Source organism: Anser anser, assembly GCF_964211835.1.
Source record: "Anser anser genome assembly, chromosome: 3".
In the NCBI taxonomy this organism is placed as follows: domain Eukaryota; kingdom Metazoa; phylum Chordata; class Aves; order Anseriformes; family Anatidae; genus Anser; species Anser anser.
Genome location: NC_139722.1, coordinates 81,618,143 through 81,636,067, shown reverse-complemented (window position 1 = coordinate 81,636,067; position 17,925 = coordinate 81,618,143). Strand labels below are relative to the sequence as shown.

At 39.2% G+C, this 17,925-nt stretch overlaps 1 protein-coding gene across 1 annotated transcript in view; it reads right to left on the bottom strand.

Annotated features, from left to right (window-relative positions):
- The window catches only part of RYR2 (ryanodine receptor 2), a 423,949-nt gene extending 407,671 nt beyond the window's left edge, over nt 1-16,278 (bottom strand). The window contains exon 1 of the mRNA XM_083827634.1: nt 15,947-16,278. Within this exon, the coding sequence (XP_083683760.1) occupies nt 15,947-15,994 (48 nt within the window). The 5' untranslated portion in view covers nt 15,995-16,278. The remainder of the gene's footprint in view (nt 1-15,946) is intronic.
- Nucleotides 16,279-17,925: the final 1,647 nt, after the last annotated feature.

Below are 17,925 nucleotides of genomic sequence, written 5' to 3'. Positions count from 1 at the left end.
ACTGAAACAGTGCCAGCTACAGCCTGATTTGTTATAACTTATCTGACACTTCGGGGATCCCTCCCTTAATCGAGAAAAACTGACAAATGTATTCAGTGGGACATTCCCTTTGGTCTAGAGAACAAACTGGAAAACTTTCCTGTCCACAGGCTCTAAGTCATATTTCAGTCAGACAGCTCATGATCTTGAATTACACCATTTACACACAGAAGAAAATTCAGCTTTACAAATTAAAAATGCAATATTTCTATGCAACTATGTAAACACTCTAGACATTCCTTCTCAAAAAGCTCTTCAGCATTTCTTTCTCCCAAATCAAAGCTGACTTGAACATTACAAGCTTTATATCTTGTTTACAAAGATGTTCAGAAATTCATCTCAAGAGATGACCATCAAATCTATTGTGCTTTCTAAACACCCTGATAGCGATTAGAGATTTTACATACAATTCCATTTAAAGAACTTTTCATAAACTACTTTTTCCTCACATTGAACTCTCCTCTGAAGTGATAAATATAGCAGCTACTAGGCACCATTCTTAAAATTTTATTTCTTTAAATTTAAAACAGGGTAATACAGCTCTACATTCTTTACAGCAAATGAGCACATACAGAAGAGATAAAGAAAAGAGAAATATTGATGAAAAAGTAGCCTTCAACATTAGAGTTGCCAAAGAAGTTTGAAGGTAGTTTTCTAATGAGAAAGAAATGTTTCTTTTTCTATTTCATGTTGTTTCTAGAAAATAGCTTAGGTCAAAAATGGTTAAATGGCATTTCTATAAGACCCATCTCCATTTTAAGATCTTTTCTAAATTAAAAATCTTGCCTGGCCCCAATAAGACTATCATCAGAGCATTTTCCAAGAGAAAAAGGAACTCGTTTTCAAAAGATCCCTAAGTCCTTCAGCAACAAGAATCTTGAATCCCTAATACTTGATCCACAGTTGATCTTTACAATCTCCCTTTAGAAAAACAGTGATAATTTATTTTTTCCACTGTTGCCTGGACCTCAATGTCATGCAAGCCTTCCCATCAGATTTGAAGGAAAAGATAAACCATTTTCAATCAAGGCTCCAAACAAGATCCAGAAACATCCACATGTAATCTGTTAATGAATGCTTGTTTTTTCTGATCTTTTTATCATGTGCTGGATCCTATTGATTTCTTGAATACTGGAAAATATGTTTAAAAAAAAAAAATCTATATTCAAGTGAAATAGCTAGGAACAGATGTAAAAAGTTTCTTCTGTTCTACAGTTCTCTCCAAAGGGGAAAGAAATATAAATATTATATATATATATATAAATAATCTATGCTATATATATATAAAATCTATGATATATATATATATACACACACACATATATATTGAAAAAGTGTGCATACATTTTATTCTTGATCTTGCAAGGGTCAAGACTATAAAATTGCGTGATTCATCTTCTTTGGATAGCCTGGTTGCCAACAACAAAACCACGTCAGCTGAGCTGTGTAGCTAATGCACTGAAAGGTACCAGAGCAATGCGGCAGAATTTCTAATGCCTCAAGTCCGAAAAGGAAGAAAAACACAGTTCATGAAAACCTTTCAAGAGGCTCAGCAGTTTGATAGTTCCCTTAAGCAACTTTAGTAATGTGCTTAAAAAAATATATAATTAATAAATAAATAAAATATAACAAAAAAACCTTAAACACTTCTCCATAGGAAGTCTTTTTAAAACAACCCCAGAGAGAAGGATTCCACACTGAAAGCTGTACCACAGTTCCATACATGTTATGTTGATTAATCAAGTGGGAAAGATACTGTTATCAGCTAATCTTTAATAAAACTCTTTGTGTCCCCTGGATCATCTCTGAGTCTTGTAACAGCAGCTTCTTTCAACCTCCGGTCAGTTCATGAGCATCACATTGTGATACTTCAATTGCAATGACACTTTCAATTGACATATCCTTGCCCTTAGACAGGACTAAATTTCTGACTATCATGATGGACTTTGTGCACATTTTCAGCTACAAAGACTTCCTCTGTGCAATTACTAACATTCTATAGCCTCAGGCTTATCATGATGCACTGGATTTTGTATTCTGTTTGCCTCTACTACTTGCTAAATACTTTCTGAATGTACAGCATGTAAAAAAAATTTACTCTTACCACAAATGACTGAATCTGAAAATATAATATGCAAACAACATCTACAAGAGCTAAGAGTTATCATAGCTAGATGGGATATTAAAACACTATTTAAGTAACAGAAGTTGCACAACCAAAACCTAGTGAACATCGTGGACTGACCACACTTTCTCATTTGAATTCTCTTATACATCCAGTGAAAGAGCTAATCCTTGGCCACCAGTAGGTGTGAACTCAGAATCTGCTGGTACCACTGAAGTAAACAGTCCAAGTTTCCAGCTGAACCAGCCAAAAAATTGTCAGTTACAGTGAGACAACTGCCCTCCATAGACCAGAGGGTTTCATGGTAGTAACACAAACCATTCCAGACCATCCTTCTCTTGAACTAGCATCTAATATTTTAGCGGCAAGGAAAAGCCAACAGAGAAGGAATTTCTTCTGGGAGTCAGTACCAAACCTGCATAGCCTGATTCTGATCTCTCTGTTTTGTATCTTGCAAGTTTGAAAGAAGTGATGAAAGTCTCTTTCACAACATCGTTTCCCTTACCTCATAAGGAGTGGAAGGAATAGGTGTTCTGGGCTACCTTCCAGATCAGAAGTAGCCACGTCTATCCAAATTATTTTTGTTCTCTGACCCAAACACTGCCATAGCTTTCAACAACATGTATCCAGTCTTACAAAATGTATTTATGATTTTACTACATTGTACCACCTTACTGAGAAACATTAATTACAGAATAGAGGTTGCTTTCCACCCTGAGGGGGGAGAAATAAAAAAAAAATCATAGGACAAACTACTGCTACTGCTTTCATGGAAAAAAAAAAGGTTCTCTGCAAAAAGAAAAACAAGTCACAAGAATCTTACATAACTGTTATGTAATATATAAAAGTGATGTCCATCTCTCCTGTAAGTATTAAAAATTTCAAAATAATTCTTTATCCATAGCCATGGAAAAAGTTTGATAAAGCATTTTATTTATTAATCATAAAACTACAGTGAGTGTAAGATTATTACAATAATCTAAGCTCTTTAGGATATAAACATCTTTAATATAAGAACATATTCTACATAACAGAACACTGAATCCAAATTAAAAAATACATTAACCTTGACTTCAGCATGAGTTGCACAAAGAACAAAACAATGCACACAAGTAGATCAGTTTTAAAAGAGGACAAGAGGCTGTTTATAAACACTATCATGTTTCCCAACATTGTCTTCTTCAGAAGAAAACTACCATGTAGGGTTCATCACCCTTCATACAGGGAGGGCAGTTTTTGAAAGAATTTACAAATTGAAAGGTGGGTTAGATTCCAGATATGGGTTAGTTTAGACAAAAATATATAGAGATGTATAGATACACAAATCCCTAAAAGGTCGAGAACAAACACAAATCAGCAACAAGATACATGGAAGTAAGATGCAAACCATGTGTGCTTTCAAGCAATCAATATCTGTCATTTTCTTATTTTTACTCTGATCCACACTAATTTCAATGCTTAAGGAAAAAAGAAGTTAGTTACACAACATTTTACATTAACATATTCATGAGAACATGCCATATACATCATTTGAAATAGTTCATTTCCGATAACAAAGAAGCCTCTGGACAACTGGAAAACAACATATAGAATACAAAACATGCAAGGGTACACAGAAGGTTTGGTCCCATTTATGGAAAATTCAATAAATATAGCGAACTTACACCCTATCTCAGCAGGAAATAAGGTGGGAAATGAATATTATCAGATAATGCCGTGCAAATCATGCGTAGCCAAAAATTGGTTGAAGACCTTTCCATTAAAGCCTGCCAATTTTACTGTAAGCCAAGAGTCAAGGAGACAGACTACACCAAGTAGAAAAACAAGCATAGAAGCAAAAGATCTTCTACTGTTATACCTATATGTTTTTTACTATACATTCTAAGTACAAAGTACGCTATTCTGATCAGTTCAGAAAAAAAAAAAGGCAGACTTATTTTACCATTAACATGCTTTTTACAGTGAACCTGAAAGCGTACCTAATTTTTGCAATTTCACCATTGCCATAGTTAACACAGTAGTCTGAAAGAGCAACACTGCCCTGTGAGAGCTCATTTCCAGGAAGTGCTAATCCAATATCCCTAAAATTGGCTTTAATTAGGCTTACAGACAACAAATAAATCACGGGAGATCCCAAGATCTTTCAGAAACTCTTTGTGACAAGATAGTTGCTTACCTTGAAGTGTAATTGAAACTTTCTTCATTAACTAAGCAAAAGCAACTGTACTCACCTAAAAGTAAAAGCTTCAAGACAAGTCACGTCTCTAATGTTACAATACAGACCATGAAAGAAAAGTATTTTTTTGTTTTAATTTTTAGAAAGTAAGAAAAAAGATACAAAGAAAGATAGGAGATAGGAGACTGGAAGAGTAAAAGGAATAAGTAAGAAAAATAAGTATTTTGTACATATCAATTACCTAAAAAACAGTACTCCCTCACAGTAAATATGACATCCTGAGTAATTTAAACAGCATACATAACCTCAAACCCAAATTAGAGCTGACTTTGAGTTCCATAGAAGACATAAAAATTATGCTGGACACAGTAAAAGTGCACTGCTAACACAAATTAAGGATACTACTCCGCAAGAGCAATATTTCATTCATTAATGAAGAACTAATGAAGACTTCAGGAGATTTGCAGAATAAGAACAATCTAGCTTTCTTCTCAGATAGCAACATGACAGATTATCGCCTTTGTTGCATTGGACAACCAGGTACGTCTCCATGGCAAACTTGGAATGGTTTACCAGTATTTAGATGTAAACACTTTGAAGCACAATTAGCGAAGCATACACATTTTAAAGCTAATTGTGTGAAAAGCAGGTCACACATTTTGGGGGCATAAACAAGATAAATATTAATTGTGCTTAAAATTGCAGACAAAGAGCATACAAAATGATATGTGCTCAAGTCTAGCGGAAGAGGCTTGACATTATCACCAGTGAGAGCAGAACCAGACTTAAAAGAAACATATAGCCATATAGACCCCCTGAAGTCCTGGGCAAGCAAATTGGTTCATAAAATGTTTAATGGATACAGAGTAGATTATTCTGCTAAATATCTGACAAAATCAATGAATTTCCATTACAATTGCAGTAGAACTTAAGCAACAGGTAATACAGCCGTGTTTTTATTGGAAGCAGCCTTTGTAATGCAGCACTTGGTTTTAAGCTTATGGTACAAATACATTTTTTGGCCTGAAGTATTTTCTTCTGCATTTTTACTAATGAAATAGCCTTAAACAACCTGTTATACCAACCTGCCTGCTTTATGCATTTCTTTCACTTAAACAATTTATTATTCCTTCAGCAGGGAAAATGAGATCCAGCTAGAAGTTTTGAAAGGAATATAAGGATTTTCTTCAGCTGATTACTGTAGTTAAAGGTGTGCAATGTAGCTACAAACCCATTTCACTCCCAGTACTGCTCATTTCTCTGCCCCTCCCAGTAAAAGAAATTACTAGGCTATAACTACTAATAGCAAGCCATAACTTTTGAATAAGAACTTACTACAACAAAGCACGCTTCCCAAGTTCTAGATGTGGTTCCAATTGTCAAACTGTAATTCTGTAACAGACATAAATCATCATAAAAAAAAAATCACACTCACTAATATGAAATCACATAGATACATAAAGAAGAATTTTGTTAGCGTTAACACTCCCACGGTTCACTACCCAACTGAACTTATTCTTTCATTGAATGCGTGTTCTGACCCATGTTAGTTAATTCTGTTAGTAAACCAAAAAGTGAAGCAAGGCCTTCCTATGTAAACAGAAATGCAGGTGCCATGCATGGAAACAAATCTCTCCCATCAAGTTCTGAAGCCTGAGCATTTCTCACACACCATATTAATAGGATTACTTTACAGGATTAGAGCTTTAGGAAAACTAATACAGCATCTCTCCACTAACCCTTTCCTCAGAGTCAACAGAATACACCCCTGTGCAGAAGGCCAGAGTAAATGATTCCTTAAGCCAGGACTTCTAGAGAGCAGCGACTTACCAAGTCTGAGGGGCATCCCCCGAAACAAATTGGTTTGGAAGGGAAGAATAGTCACTGATGCTCTTAACTTTGCAGCTGTCACGTAAAAAAAAAAAAATAAACTGCAGAACAGAGTGCAGAATAAAAATAGAGGTAAAACAGAAAACATATAATTCTGCTTTACTAACAGATCTAAAGAAGTATATAAGGAAAGAAGAAATTTAGAGACTGCAGCTGCAATTGCAGCAGACACATAAGTTATAAGCTAAAATTCAACTAGAAATCTCAGAATAAAAAAGAAGAGCTATACATTACTTCTGACAATTAAAACAATCAAAAAAGTGATGCCTGTAACATTCTCAATAAAATATACCAACATCACAGCCTGACATATCTTTAAACCACATTCATCTAATGATTATCAGTAGATTATGACTACTGGGGGGGAGAGGGGGAGGAGGAGGAGAACAAAACTAGATGATCTTTAAGGCCCCTTCCAACCTAAACCATTCTATGATTCAAACAGGTATGACAATTCCTAAATTAAATTAAAATCTCCATTCTCAGCCGGCTGCAGTCAATAAACAGGTGTAAGTTCTTCAGTACTTAAAACTGCAGCTACACAGTGCTTTTTGTGTATTTTTTTAGCCACATTCCTCCTAGAAAAAATATATATATATATATATATATATATTTCTCCATCTTTAAGAACACAAAAAGCTTACAAGGCTTACGAATTCTTACAACCTAATTCTTATTTTTCTCCTTCATTATCAACAACAACAAAAAAACTACTTGAGCCTAAACTCAGAGTTAAAATTTCTAGGCATAAACATCTGTTTTATTCTGGAGAAAAGCCAAGCACCAAGGTATACCTCTCAAGAGGATGACAAAACTCAGTATGAGATTTGACATCCCTCCTTCATACATTCCATCCCTCCTTTTCTCATCAAATGCTGTACAGCTAAAATTAAGGATTTTTGAGCTGAAGGACTCCAAAAGCATCAGATGTTTTCCATACATCAATACAATGATGTGGATAAACACAGATTACTCAAGTTCTCATCATAACCGCTCTCCTACTTGGTAAACTTGATGTGACATTTTTAATATAGTTATTTTCCTGTTCTGTGAGAGGAAAGAAGGGAAGACCTTGTCCTTGCCATTTGTCAGATCAAGACAACAAGGAAAAAAATAAAAAATAAACAAATTCCAAGTTTAAGAGCCACCTTCAGGAAAACATCCTTCCACCAGTTTGAATGAACGTTTAAATTCATAACTGAAGACAGTAGCAAGTTCTGCCACAGGCTTGGGTTGAAGTGTGTCAAACTGTATCAGGAAGAGCAATCAAACCCAATACCAGAAGACAGAGAGGTCTCAGCAGCTATGACAATAAAAAGGAAGAATGAGAGAGATCGAACAAAAAAATGTTGGACTCAGAGGTTGAAAGTTCAAAGAAAAGCAACTGCAAATGAACCAGCGTGTAGCTTACTGAATATAGTACTCTTGTATGAGATACTGCTAACACAATTCTGATGTGGACTTGGAGGCATAACATCACATGTAATATCTTGGAACTATCCAAAATACAAGAGCATTTCCTCCACAGGATTGCAGGAAACTTTTATATCAAAACAAAATCTACAGCATGTTTCTACAAGAATTTTTGTCAGCTCAAAATGGAGTTGTTGTGTGTTTTTTTCTCTTAAAGCAATTCTGAGAAGCTAAGCAAAGCTTCCACTAAATCACAATATGTCTCAAATGTGTCTGTTCAAACCTATAGCTGAGTTACATATCATTGGGCTGTGGGAGTAGCAACATATCTGAAGAGTTTAAACACCTACCTGACAAGTAACATCACCATTATTAGGAAGAAAAAAAAAAAAAAAAAAAAAGACTTCTTTCACAAGTGAATACACAACTAGTTAATGAAGCTCCGGCTTACTAAGAAGTGAGCACAGCATAAAGCTATGCTGCCACAAAAGCAGGAGGGAGCTCCTGCTAGTCTTTGTTAGAAAACCGGGATGATCTTTTCTGTGATGATGTTGCAGGCAGTGGCTGCTCTTAAGTTGTCTCTTAAGTTGTTCTGTTTATTGCAGTGACAACAAAGAAATATCATTGCTGTTCCCCTGATGGGCACAGAATATTGCAGTAGCTCTGCACTGCTATGGTTGCCTTTTAAAGGCTTCTGCTGTTACCTAAACCAGCCCCTTTGTGCCTTTTCTCATTTACTGAGATGCATCGGGCATCCACTTCAAGGGGTCTTCCATTCCCGAAGTGGCACAGAAAGCACAGCAAGACACGGCTTTCAGTATCATACACTTGCAAAACATAGTATAGGTCTTATTATTGTAGGATTTTGACGAGAGACAGAGAATTATGCCAGGCTATGCTATTCTTGTTTTGCTATTGGGAGAATTTCCAGGGTATAAACTGTAAATAATTCAAGCGCTCTGTTCTCACCTCCTTCTGACCACGGTTAAGATTTAAAATGGGTGTTTGCAAGCTGCCTGAAGGATGAAATAACAGGTTTCACATTTTCAGCTTTAATTAAAAGAAAATACATTACTCTTAGGTTGTTATTTTATTTTGCCACATATCATGAAAGCATCTTTAAAAGCTTTTTAATCTAAATACAAGAAAGCAGTGACAAGATACTAAGACTGAAAAATCTGCCCTGGCTTTTTTTTTTTTGTACCATTTTTCTTCAGAAATATTATGTCCTCTTCCTACTACTTGAGGATAACAATTTTAATTCAAGAATTCGTGTTATAAATGCAAATGTGTACAAACAGAGGAAACATTAACCCAAATGAAACACTTCTTTGTAATGCATATGCATAAATTTGGACAAAAGTATCAAAAAGCAATTAAGGTGTCTGGATTATGTACTTCACTAGCAACTGTTTCTATTCACCTATGCTCAACGCTCAGGGCGAAAATTCAAACCAAGTAGCTCAATCAAGCCAGAGCCCAGATTCTGGTAGTCTTATCTCATACATCAGTATGAAACTTTCTCTTGAGATACAGAACTTTCTTGCACTTTTGTTCAAAGATGAAGTCTAAAATGGTATTAATGGGAAAACATTACTCATCCGCCCCTAGTGATTATTTGTCTCGAGAACTTATTCTTTTGAGGAAGTGACCCCTTGCAATCAATAACAAAATTCTTGTATATGATGTATAAAAGAGGAAGCCCCTGACCAATACAAAATACAGAGAATTCCTGCAATTTTATTTCCACTTTAGAGGGACAGCCATCTCCAGAAATTCATAGAGCTTAATTTCCCAGAAGTGCTGCACTAAAAGATCCATCTGATAGATGACAATGAAAGTCTCCTAACAACGCCGTAACTAGGAGCAATTCCAATCAGAAGACTGAATCTTCCCAGAGCTTTATGGTTTTCAGAAGCAAACTGACATTTACACAGTAAAAACTATTAGGCACACATTTGTAGCCACTCTGGCTGCAAACAAAGTCGGGAGATGAAAACCTGGTTCCATTGAAGTCAATAGCTCTGCCTTTGGTGGTATCCAAGTTTTGCTCATGAGACCTCGTTACCCTACGTGACCGGGGGAACCATTACAAACATAAGCCATCTCTTTTTAAACAAGTGGTTGTATAAAAAAAACATTTTGTTCATTTGACTAATGTATTTATTTTAGCCATTCTTATGAGTACCTAATAAATGTGTGGTACATATTTACAACAGCAGGGCTTCATCCTGAGACTTCTCCATAGCATTCCAAGTAATTATTTGCTAATGACTAAAGAGATACTCCTTTTATGCACAGATTAAGAAAAAAATGTTCAGACAATATAGCAAGTACATCGCTGACTCCTTTAATCTCAGTCAACCACAGTTCAAACCACAACAACCACAAAGAAAAATTTAAACTTAGAATCACAGAATATCCCAAGTTGGAAGGGACCCTTAAGGATCATCAAGTCCAACTCCTGGCACCGCACAGGTCTGCCCAAAAGTTTAGACTGTGTGACTAAGTGCACAGTCCAATCTCTTCTTAAATTTAGACAGGCTTGGTGCAGTGACTACTTCCCTGGGGAGCCTGTTCCAGCGTGCGACCACCCTCTCGGTGAAGAACCTCTTCCTGATGTCTAGCCTAAACTTCCCGTGCCTCAGCTTCACACCGTTCCCACAGGTCCTGTCACTGGTGATTAAGGAGAATAGGTCACCTGCCTCTCCACTCCCCCTCGCAAGGAAGTTGTAGACTGAAGTTGTAAAGTTGTAAACTTCTTTCATCATCCCCATAAAATGTGTCCATTTACCAGTTCAGCAAAGGTTATTTATGTACTAGTACCATGACACAAAAAAGGAACAAATTTATGTCACTTAAATACTTATCAGGAAGAATAGGAAAGCCGAGCACCTACACACACAGATGGTTTCTAACTTCTCTTTTGCTGTCCACAGATAGCAAAGTCTACTTTTTGAACCAATTCAGTAAATTTAATCAACAGTTTAGGAAACAAAACCAAAACTCAGTTTTAATACAAAACACCAATAAGTTAAAAAAAATTAGGAGGAAAAGATCTCTGTATTTTTAGTTTAATTCATGTACTTCGTGGATGCAGCCCACTTTCATTATTCTCCCATATGGTCACTTGCCTATCTTTTATCTTGACTCAGAGAAATATTTCAACACACCCTTATCTTTGCACAAGAACTGTTGTACTTTCCTGAATTAGAAACATCACGCACATTTTCCACACAGCTATATAAAAGGAAAGCCACCTTTAAAATACACCTGTAATAACATAGCATTAAAATAAAGAAGTCAAAGGCAGATGTAGCTCTTGAGACTGTGCTAAATCTTTGGTCAGAAGTTAATCCGTGTTTATACTGGAATTCTCTCCTTACAATGTATCTGCAGTTCAGGTTCCTGTGATAGATATTCCTCGGGCCTTCATGATGCTAAGCAGCACCATCCATCAAAACACTTTCAGGCACTGAAAGGAAGAGTTCTCTACGCATCAAAACGCAAGCCAGCTAACTCACAGGGATAGCAAGAAACTTGTCTCTCTGTTGGACCAGCTGCTTGCTACGGAGCTTCCTCAACCTCTCTCACATGTCCCATACAGACAACCTCCAGATGCAGAACACCACACAAGACAGTACACAGACAACTGATTTTATCCACTGATAACCAGTCTAAGGATGGTATAAAATGTTTGTCTAACAATTTAGGAATTAAAACATTGATATCCAAATGTTCACACAATTCCCAAATAAGAAATGGACTAGAAGTCCTAGCTAAAATGCATTCACTACAGTCTGTCCAGTTCAATTCCAAAACAGAATTTGAGATCGGATTGAGTATCTGTACTGCAGTGCAGTGCCTTAGGGAGGAAGGTACAGACACTGCAATGGCAGCCACGCCATCCCTCACATGAGCTGTTAAGCAGTAGTCTCTTGTGCCAGTCCCTGGTGAATCTTCAGAAGTCGCATACCGACAGTTACAAGGAATAGCTTTCAAGATAAACAAAGGCTAGCCAAAGTGTCTTTCAATGTTTTTTCCTTCTAAAATCATTCCTAATATCCAAGGTTGGTTTTGTGCATTGTTCTCAGTGCACATTGGCAGCTGCATTTGTACATTTGATGACCACAGCTAACAGAATTGAAGGTGTTACATATAATGATTTAAAAAATTCTTTAAAGATAAACAGTGAATGAAAAGCACTGTAGAGGGAAAAAAAAAAACATTTCTATTCTATTTCACGAAGAGATACACATAGAAACAACTCTTCTTATGTTTCAAGATTATTTTAAAATAATAAGTAATAAGATCTGGTTTGTCCAGCTTCCTTCTTTGTCCTGTAGTTCCATCTTCATTCATGATGGCATTTAAGTATATGATTTTTAATCAGATTTGAAGTAACACTCCTTGTTTAAATGCTTTTATAAAGAGGACTATCTGCAACAGAAGTGACTCTGGAATCACAGAATTTCTGTCCTTCAAACACAACCACATTTGAACCACATTCTTCATTTTAGAGTGAAGAAAAATTCTCTGCCACAAACTCCATTCTTTTATCATCTGAAGTACAAAATCCCAGCACTGAGTTAGCAAAATCTTCTGCACATCAAACCTAAATAACATTTAACTTCATTTAGAAGTACATTTCCAGTGTTGGAAAGTACCCTTCCAATTTTCTCTAACAGTCATAGTCATACTCAGAACAATTAAGTCCATGTACAAGATAATGCAGCACAGAACACACTCACACAAGCAAGAGAACTTATTAAACAAATGAGGGAGGGGGGAGCACAGAAGAACATCAGCATTCTAATTAAAAAAAAAAAAAAAAGGAAAGAAAAGAAGAAAAAAAAAAAGAGAGAGAATGAGTTCAAAGGACCTGTGGAAAATGTGCTGCGCCCACTGACTGTGCTTCTGATTTCTGACAGACATGTTAGCCTCCACTGTCTTACAGGACAGTGAGAAAGACCATAACCCCGTCAGACTTACTTCAGTGTGTCCTGATGGTGTCACCTACCATAAACATCTTAAAGAAGACCTGTCTCTGATGCAAGAAACTCCACAGCTCCAGGAAAACATACGCACTGGCATCAGGAACATCCTGAGATCTAATAGCTGAATTGCAACATCTCATCACTCCTTGGTACATAATTGCTTCCAAAACTCAGGGCACCTTTAACCAGTGTAAGGGATACTCCTAGGCAGTATTTTGTTGAAATACTGCTACTGTTTCAACCCTATCCTCCACAACATGCCTCCACACAAGGGCCTTTATGTGAATACTGTACCACAAAAGTCACTCCTTGAACGTACACATTATGAAAGGAGCATATGCATTTAGGCAAATACATTTTCTGTTCTCCTGTGGAGCTCTGAATTATTTTCCCTTTGGATAAATTACATATCCTGAAACAAAAGAAAAAAGTAAACAAGTCATTCCCCTGTTAACTATAAACAGTTTGTGTTATTGAACATAAAGAATAAACAAATGAAAAGTTTGTTTTGTACACATCTTTCTCCTTTGTAATATTAACTAACTAACTAAATAAATAAATGAATAAATCCTCTACAGTGAAGTGGCTATCCTCCAGACAAACAGCTAATAAAACCCAAAGCAGGATACTTGCTCCTCTTCACTCCCCTTGCACCTCACTCATGCCTTCAGTGGGAGGTCAGGGAAATGCAAATCCAAGCCTAAAAATGGGTACACGTAATATAAGGCTACCTCCACCTGCCATATTCAGCAAAGTATTGAGGAGACCACTGTCTGTGGAGACGCCTATAATTCAGAGAACTATATAAAACCTCCTGGAGAAGGGCTGAATTCCAGTCTGTCTGGGGTTGTCTTGATCAATATAGGAACTGATACCTCCAGAAACCCAAGGCATTAATAGGTTACGTTCACTTTTCAGCAGTGACATATCAAACCATTCCCAACTGAAACAGACATTCACCCTAGCAGCAAATTTGTAGGAGGAAATGCACGATGTCACATTATTAAAAAAAATAATAATAAGATAAAAGCACCAAGAGAAGAGGAATCATTGGGTAAAACAGGAATGTGTGTAGACAAAGAAAAACACGCACACACAAAAGAAAATTAGTGATCAACATGTAGATTGCAAACACAAATGCAGTTTAATAGCTAACTGCAAAGAAAGGCATCTTTTTATTGAAAAAAAATTCATTTCTCTTTAAACATTAAAAAAAAAAATACACTGTGCTTAAATTCCAGGGCAAACTCTAAAGACAACTACAGTAATTTTGCAACATCAGAAAGAGAACCTGCATTTTCAGAAAGTTTATCCAAAGCCATCAGAAGAAGAAAATACAGAAAACACTGTCTACATGTAGTGGGCCTACAGATGTCATGATTAAGGTATTCAGAGCACAGAAAGCTTTTTCGCTTGCATAAGGTGTTCTTTGAAAAGTTCTATTTTAACTACCAAAGCATTCATGAATCCATCTGTCCCTAATTACTCTTTCGAAAATAAATAACTCAGCGGAGAAACTGCAGCAATTATCAGGTTACAGTTGATTTCGAGTGCTTTCTATCAATCCAGAAATTTACACATATCTAATAGCTTTACAGAAAACTAATCCAAACTTTCTAAGGATAGAAGGAAGACTACACAGGTTACATCTTAAAGCAACTGACTTTTCCAAGCAACGCTCATAACTCCAACAAAAGAGAAGTAAAAAACTCACTACTTACAAATAACTACACATTAAAGTTTCACTACTTCATGCAAAAAGGTTATTTCTTTTTATTATTATTACTTTATTTCACTACACAAAAAGCCTTCCCTGTGCCTCAGTTTACCCTGTTCAAGGTCATTTTTCCACCAGTACGACATCCTAAAAAAATGTCCAGGATGGTCTAAGGCTGTGTTTGCCAGATCTCTACTAAGCCTGACGCAAATTATCAGGAGTGTTGTTTTTACATAATGTGCTGTTGCTGTCAGGTGCTGTGGTTTAACACTCTGTCTGTGCAGAGCAGTATTAGCATGCTTCCCTGCTTCTCTTTCCCTATTAGGCATTCAGATAACAGCACTTCCATGAGCTACGCTTAACATTCAAACCTGCAGTAAGCCTGCCTGTGATGGTACAAGTCTTCCAGAAATGTTCACCAGCAAGAGGACTAACAATAAAACTCAAAAATTGAATGGCCCATTTTCTCTCAAAGAAGTATTTTGTTTTGCCTTTAGGTGTTATACAACACTACAATACAAGTCAAATAATGCTGAGAGGGGAAAAAAAAGTCGACAATTTTCATGCTAGTGTTGCATAACAGCTATATTCCCTGTCTAACCAGACCTTCCAAGAATTCAAAATATTTTAACAGGAAAATTATCTATTATTTCCCAGTTTCTGATTGAAATAAAGCTAAGACCACCAAGATCCAGGATTCATAATGCTGCCAACAGCAGATGAAGTGCTTCGTATACGGTATCTACGTGGTTTGCTTCCCCCTCCTTTTTATGCATTTTCTTACAAGACACGGATCATGAACATTTTCTAAGTCAGACTGCACTAAATAAAAAGGAAAATGAGCTTAACCACATGGTCTCAGTGACTCTATAACATCCTATCAAACATCTCAGCAATTTTTCCAAAAGCTGTGACAGGGTGTGCATACGGCTCCATGCAAATATGCCCATCTACAAAACTTGCTGGGGCTGTGTGTACAAGCAGCACTTGCGAGATGGCCCAGCAGGTAAATAAAAGCGTCGCTGGAAGACAAATAACCCCGAGAAGCACAAAACGCAGCAGTCCCGACGTATTAATTAAACTCGGGGAAGAAGTGCTCTAGCGCTTGACGTGCTCGGGACTGAAGAAGACAGGCGTACAGAAGGGATGCCCACGCCAGAGAAGGGGTTAGTCCGTGCTCAGCGACGAGGGCGCCCCGCAAGTTAGCGGAAACCTTGCTGCGGAGCGGGCTGCGAGGGGAGAGGCCACTCTTTTTTAATATATAAAATCTCCTTTTACACAAGGAGCGCGACCGCAGCCCTGAAGCCGGGGACTCCCCGCAGCAGGAGCGGCGGATACCTGCGGGGAAGCGGCGGGGGCGCCCTGCCGGCCCCCCACCACCCCCGGGCCGCCCCCGCACCGCGGCACCGCCGCCCCCCGCTCCCAAACCCCGCTAACCCCACCGGGGGGACAGCTCGGAGCCTCCCCCTGCCCGGCAGCATCCCCTCTACCCCCCCCCATCACCCGGGTCCCGGTGCCCCCCCAGGGCAAAGCCCGGGCGTCGCCCCCCGGCCCAGCGCGGAGGAGGGGGATGCAGGCGCGGCGCTTACAGTTCGCAGGAACTGGATCTCGTCCTCGCCCTCGCCCCCCTCGGCCATGGCTCCCCCGCTCTGCCTTTCTGCCGGGCGGCGGCGGTGGCTCCCGGTGAGGAGGAGAAGGAGGAGGCGGCCGAAGGCTGGCCGCCCTACCGGGCTGGGGCAAGTGCGGGGATGGCGGAGGCGGCAGCCCCAGCCCGGCCCTGGCTGCGAGCGGGGTGCGGGTGCCCGCCCGCCTGCAGCAGGTTGGCGCGGCTCGGCTCGGCACGGCTCGGAGCGGCTCGGCCGCCTCAGTGGCAGTGCCTGGCACAAGGGGAGGGGGATGCGATTAACGGCGGGGGGGGGGCGGGGAGGGCGGAGCTCCCGGCCCCCCCGCTGCTGCAGGTGATCCGCAGCCCGCAAACCCGCCGCCCCGCAAACCCGCCGCCCAGCGCCCCTTGCTGGCTGATCCGCGGAGAGGCGGCCCGGGGACGGGCGGACGGACGGACGGATGGATGGATGGACAGACGGACGGGTGGATGGATGGGTGGCTAATGGATGGATGGACGGGCGGACAGCATGCCCATCCATCCTGGAAGCTCACCTCAGGCATCTGCCACCCAACCCAGCAGCCACTGCATGGCACGAAGCAAAGGGAAACAGGGCAGTGGTGGCCATGTGGCACGTGCTTCACACAGCTCCGGGCTTGGCTCTGAGGGCTGGGGCTGGAGCCCCACATGCCTCCAGCACCCACGGAACGGGGGAACGGGGGAACGGGGGAACAGGCAACCTGGGCCTGCCAATGTTGGGCCACAGAAGAGGTGCCCTGAGAGAGGGGGGTGTGAACTGCTCTGTGGGCAGCTTGCACAAGCCAAGGGCATCATCTGGGAGAAGAGACGGGTGGGCTACGTGGCTGCACAACATGGCGTCAGGACCTGTTGGCCTCTGAACATCATGCTAGTGCGCTTAATCCAGGATGAAGGAGCGGCTTTACAACTGACCTTACTCAAAGGATAGCTAGCATGTTTGCCATGGGGTAAAGCAGAAGGTTACCACAGAATAGCTGATCTTTAGTGAGCGTTCCTGCAGGCCATACATTACAAAGGACATTTTATTTCTAGAAGTGAGGAAGCCAGGCCTCCAGCAAAGAAATGTTTGGCAACCTCCAAGAGCTGCAAAACTTCGAACATCAGTAGTGCTCTGGAATAAATATATAGTGGAGAGGCTCTGCTAATGTGATGCAGTGGTCATGAGGCGAGGACAGTAGAGTGTCTTAAGAAATAGTGCAGTGAACATTGACAGTAATACGTGTGAAGGGTGTATATCTGCAGAAGGCTTTTGAAGGACCAAAACAAGTAAACATAACAAAATCTCAACAATTTTGTTAAACAGAGTATGTGGCTAGCATAACAAGATACGATGATAACTAAGTGATTCTTGAGAAGCCATATCCATAGTCTTTAACTTTACAGTGTTCAAGGGCATTGTGAAAAAGTTTTATTAAAGCTTGTTAAGAGATCTTATCATTACTCCCAGAAGTAGATAAACTGTTCTTCTGACAGACTGGCAACTGCAAGGGCAGCCAAGACCCATAAGGTCTGTAGAACAAGTGACATATGAGTATTTAATACAGAGGTTCTACAGATGAACTCCAGAGTTAGGGCAGCTTAAGCATTTCCTTAATAATTCACTGTTTTCAGCTAATGACGGCTTCAAGAGATTTTTACCTCTCGAACTTATTTCCAAGTGAAAATATTTTTCTAAATATGATAAAAAAGTGAAATAAATGCTTTTCATATTGCTACAGTGTTCATATCTCTTAAGTATCCCTTTCTCCAAATTATTGACTGAAAGATATTTCTTGAAACATACTCCTGCTAGGAGAGGTGCACTGAATAAATAACCTTTTGATTATGCTTTATCCCACTTACAGAACAAGTCAGTTTAACACAGCAATATTTCTCAAACTTTCAGACTTGATGGTGTCTAATGAGTGAACTGTGTGCTACAGTTTT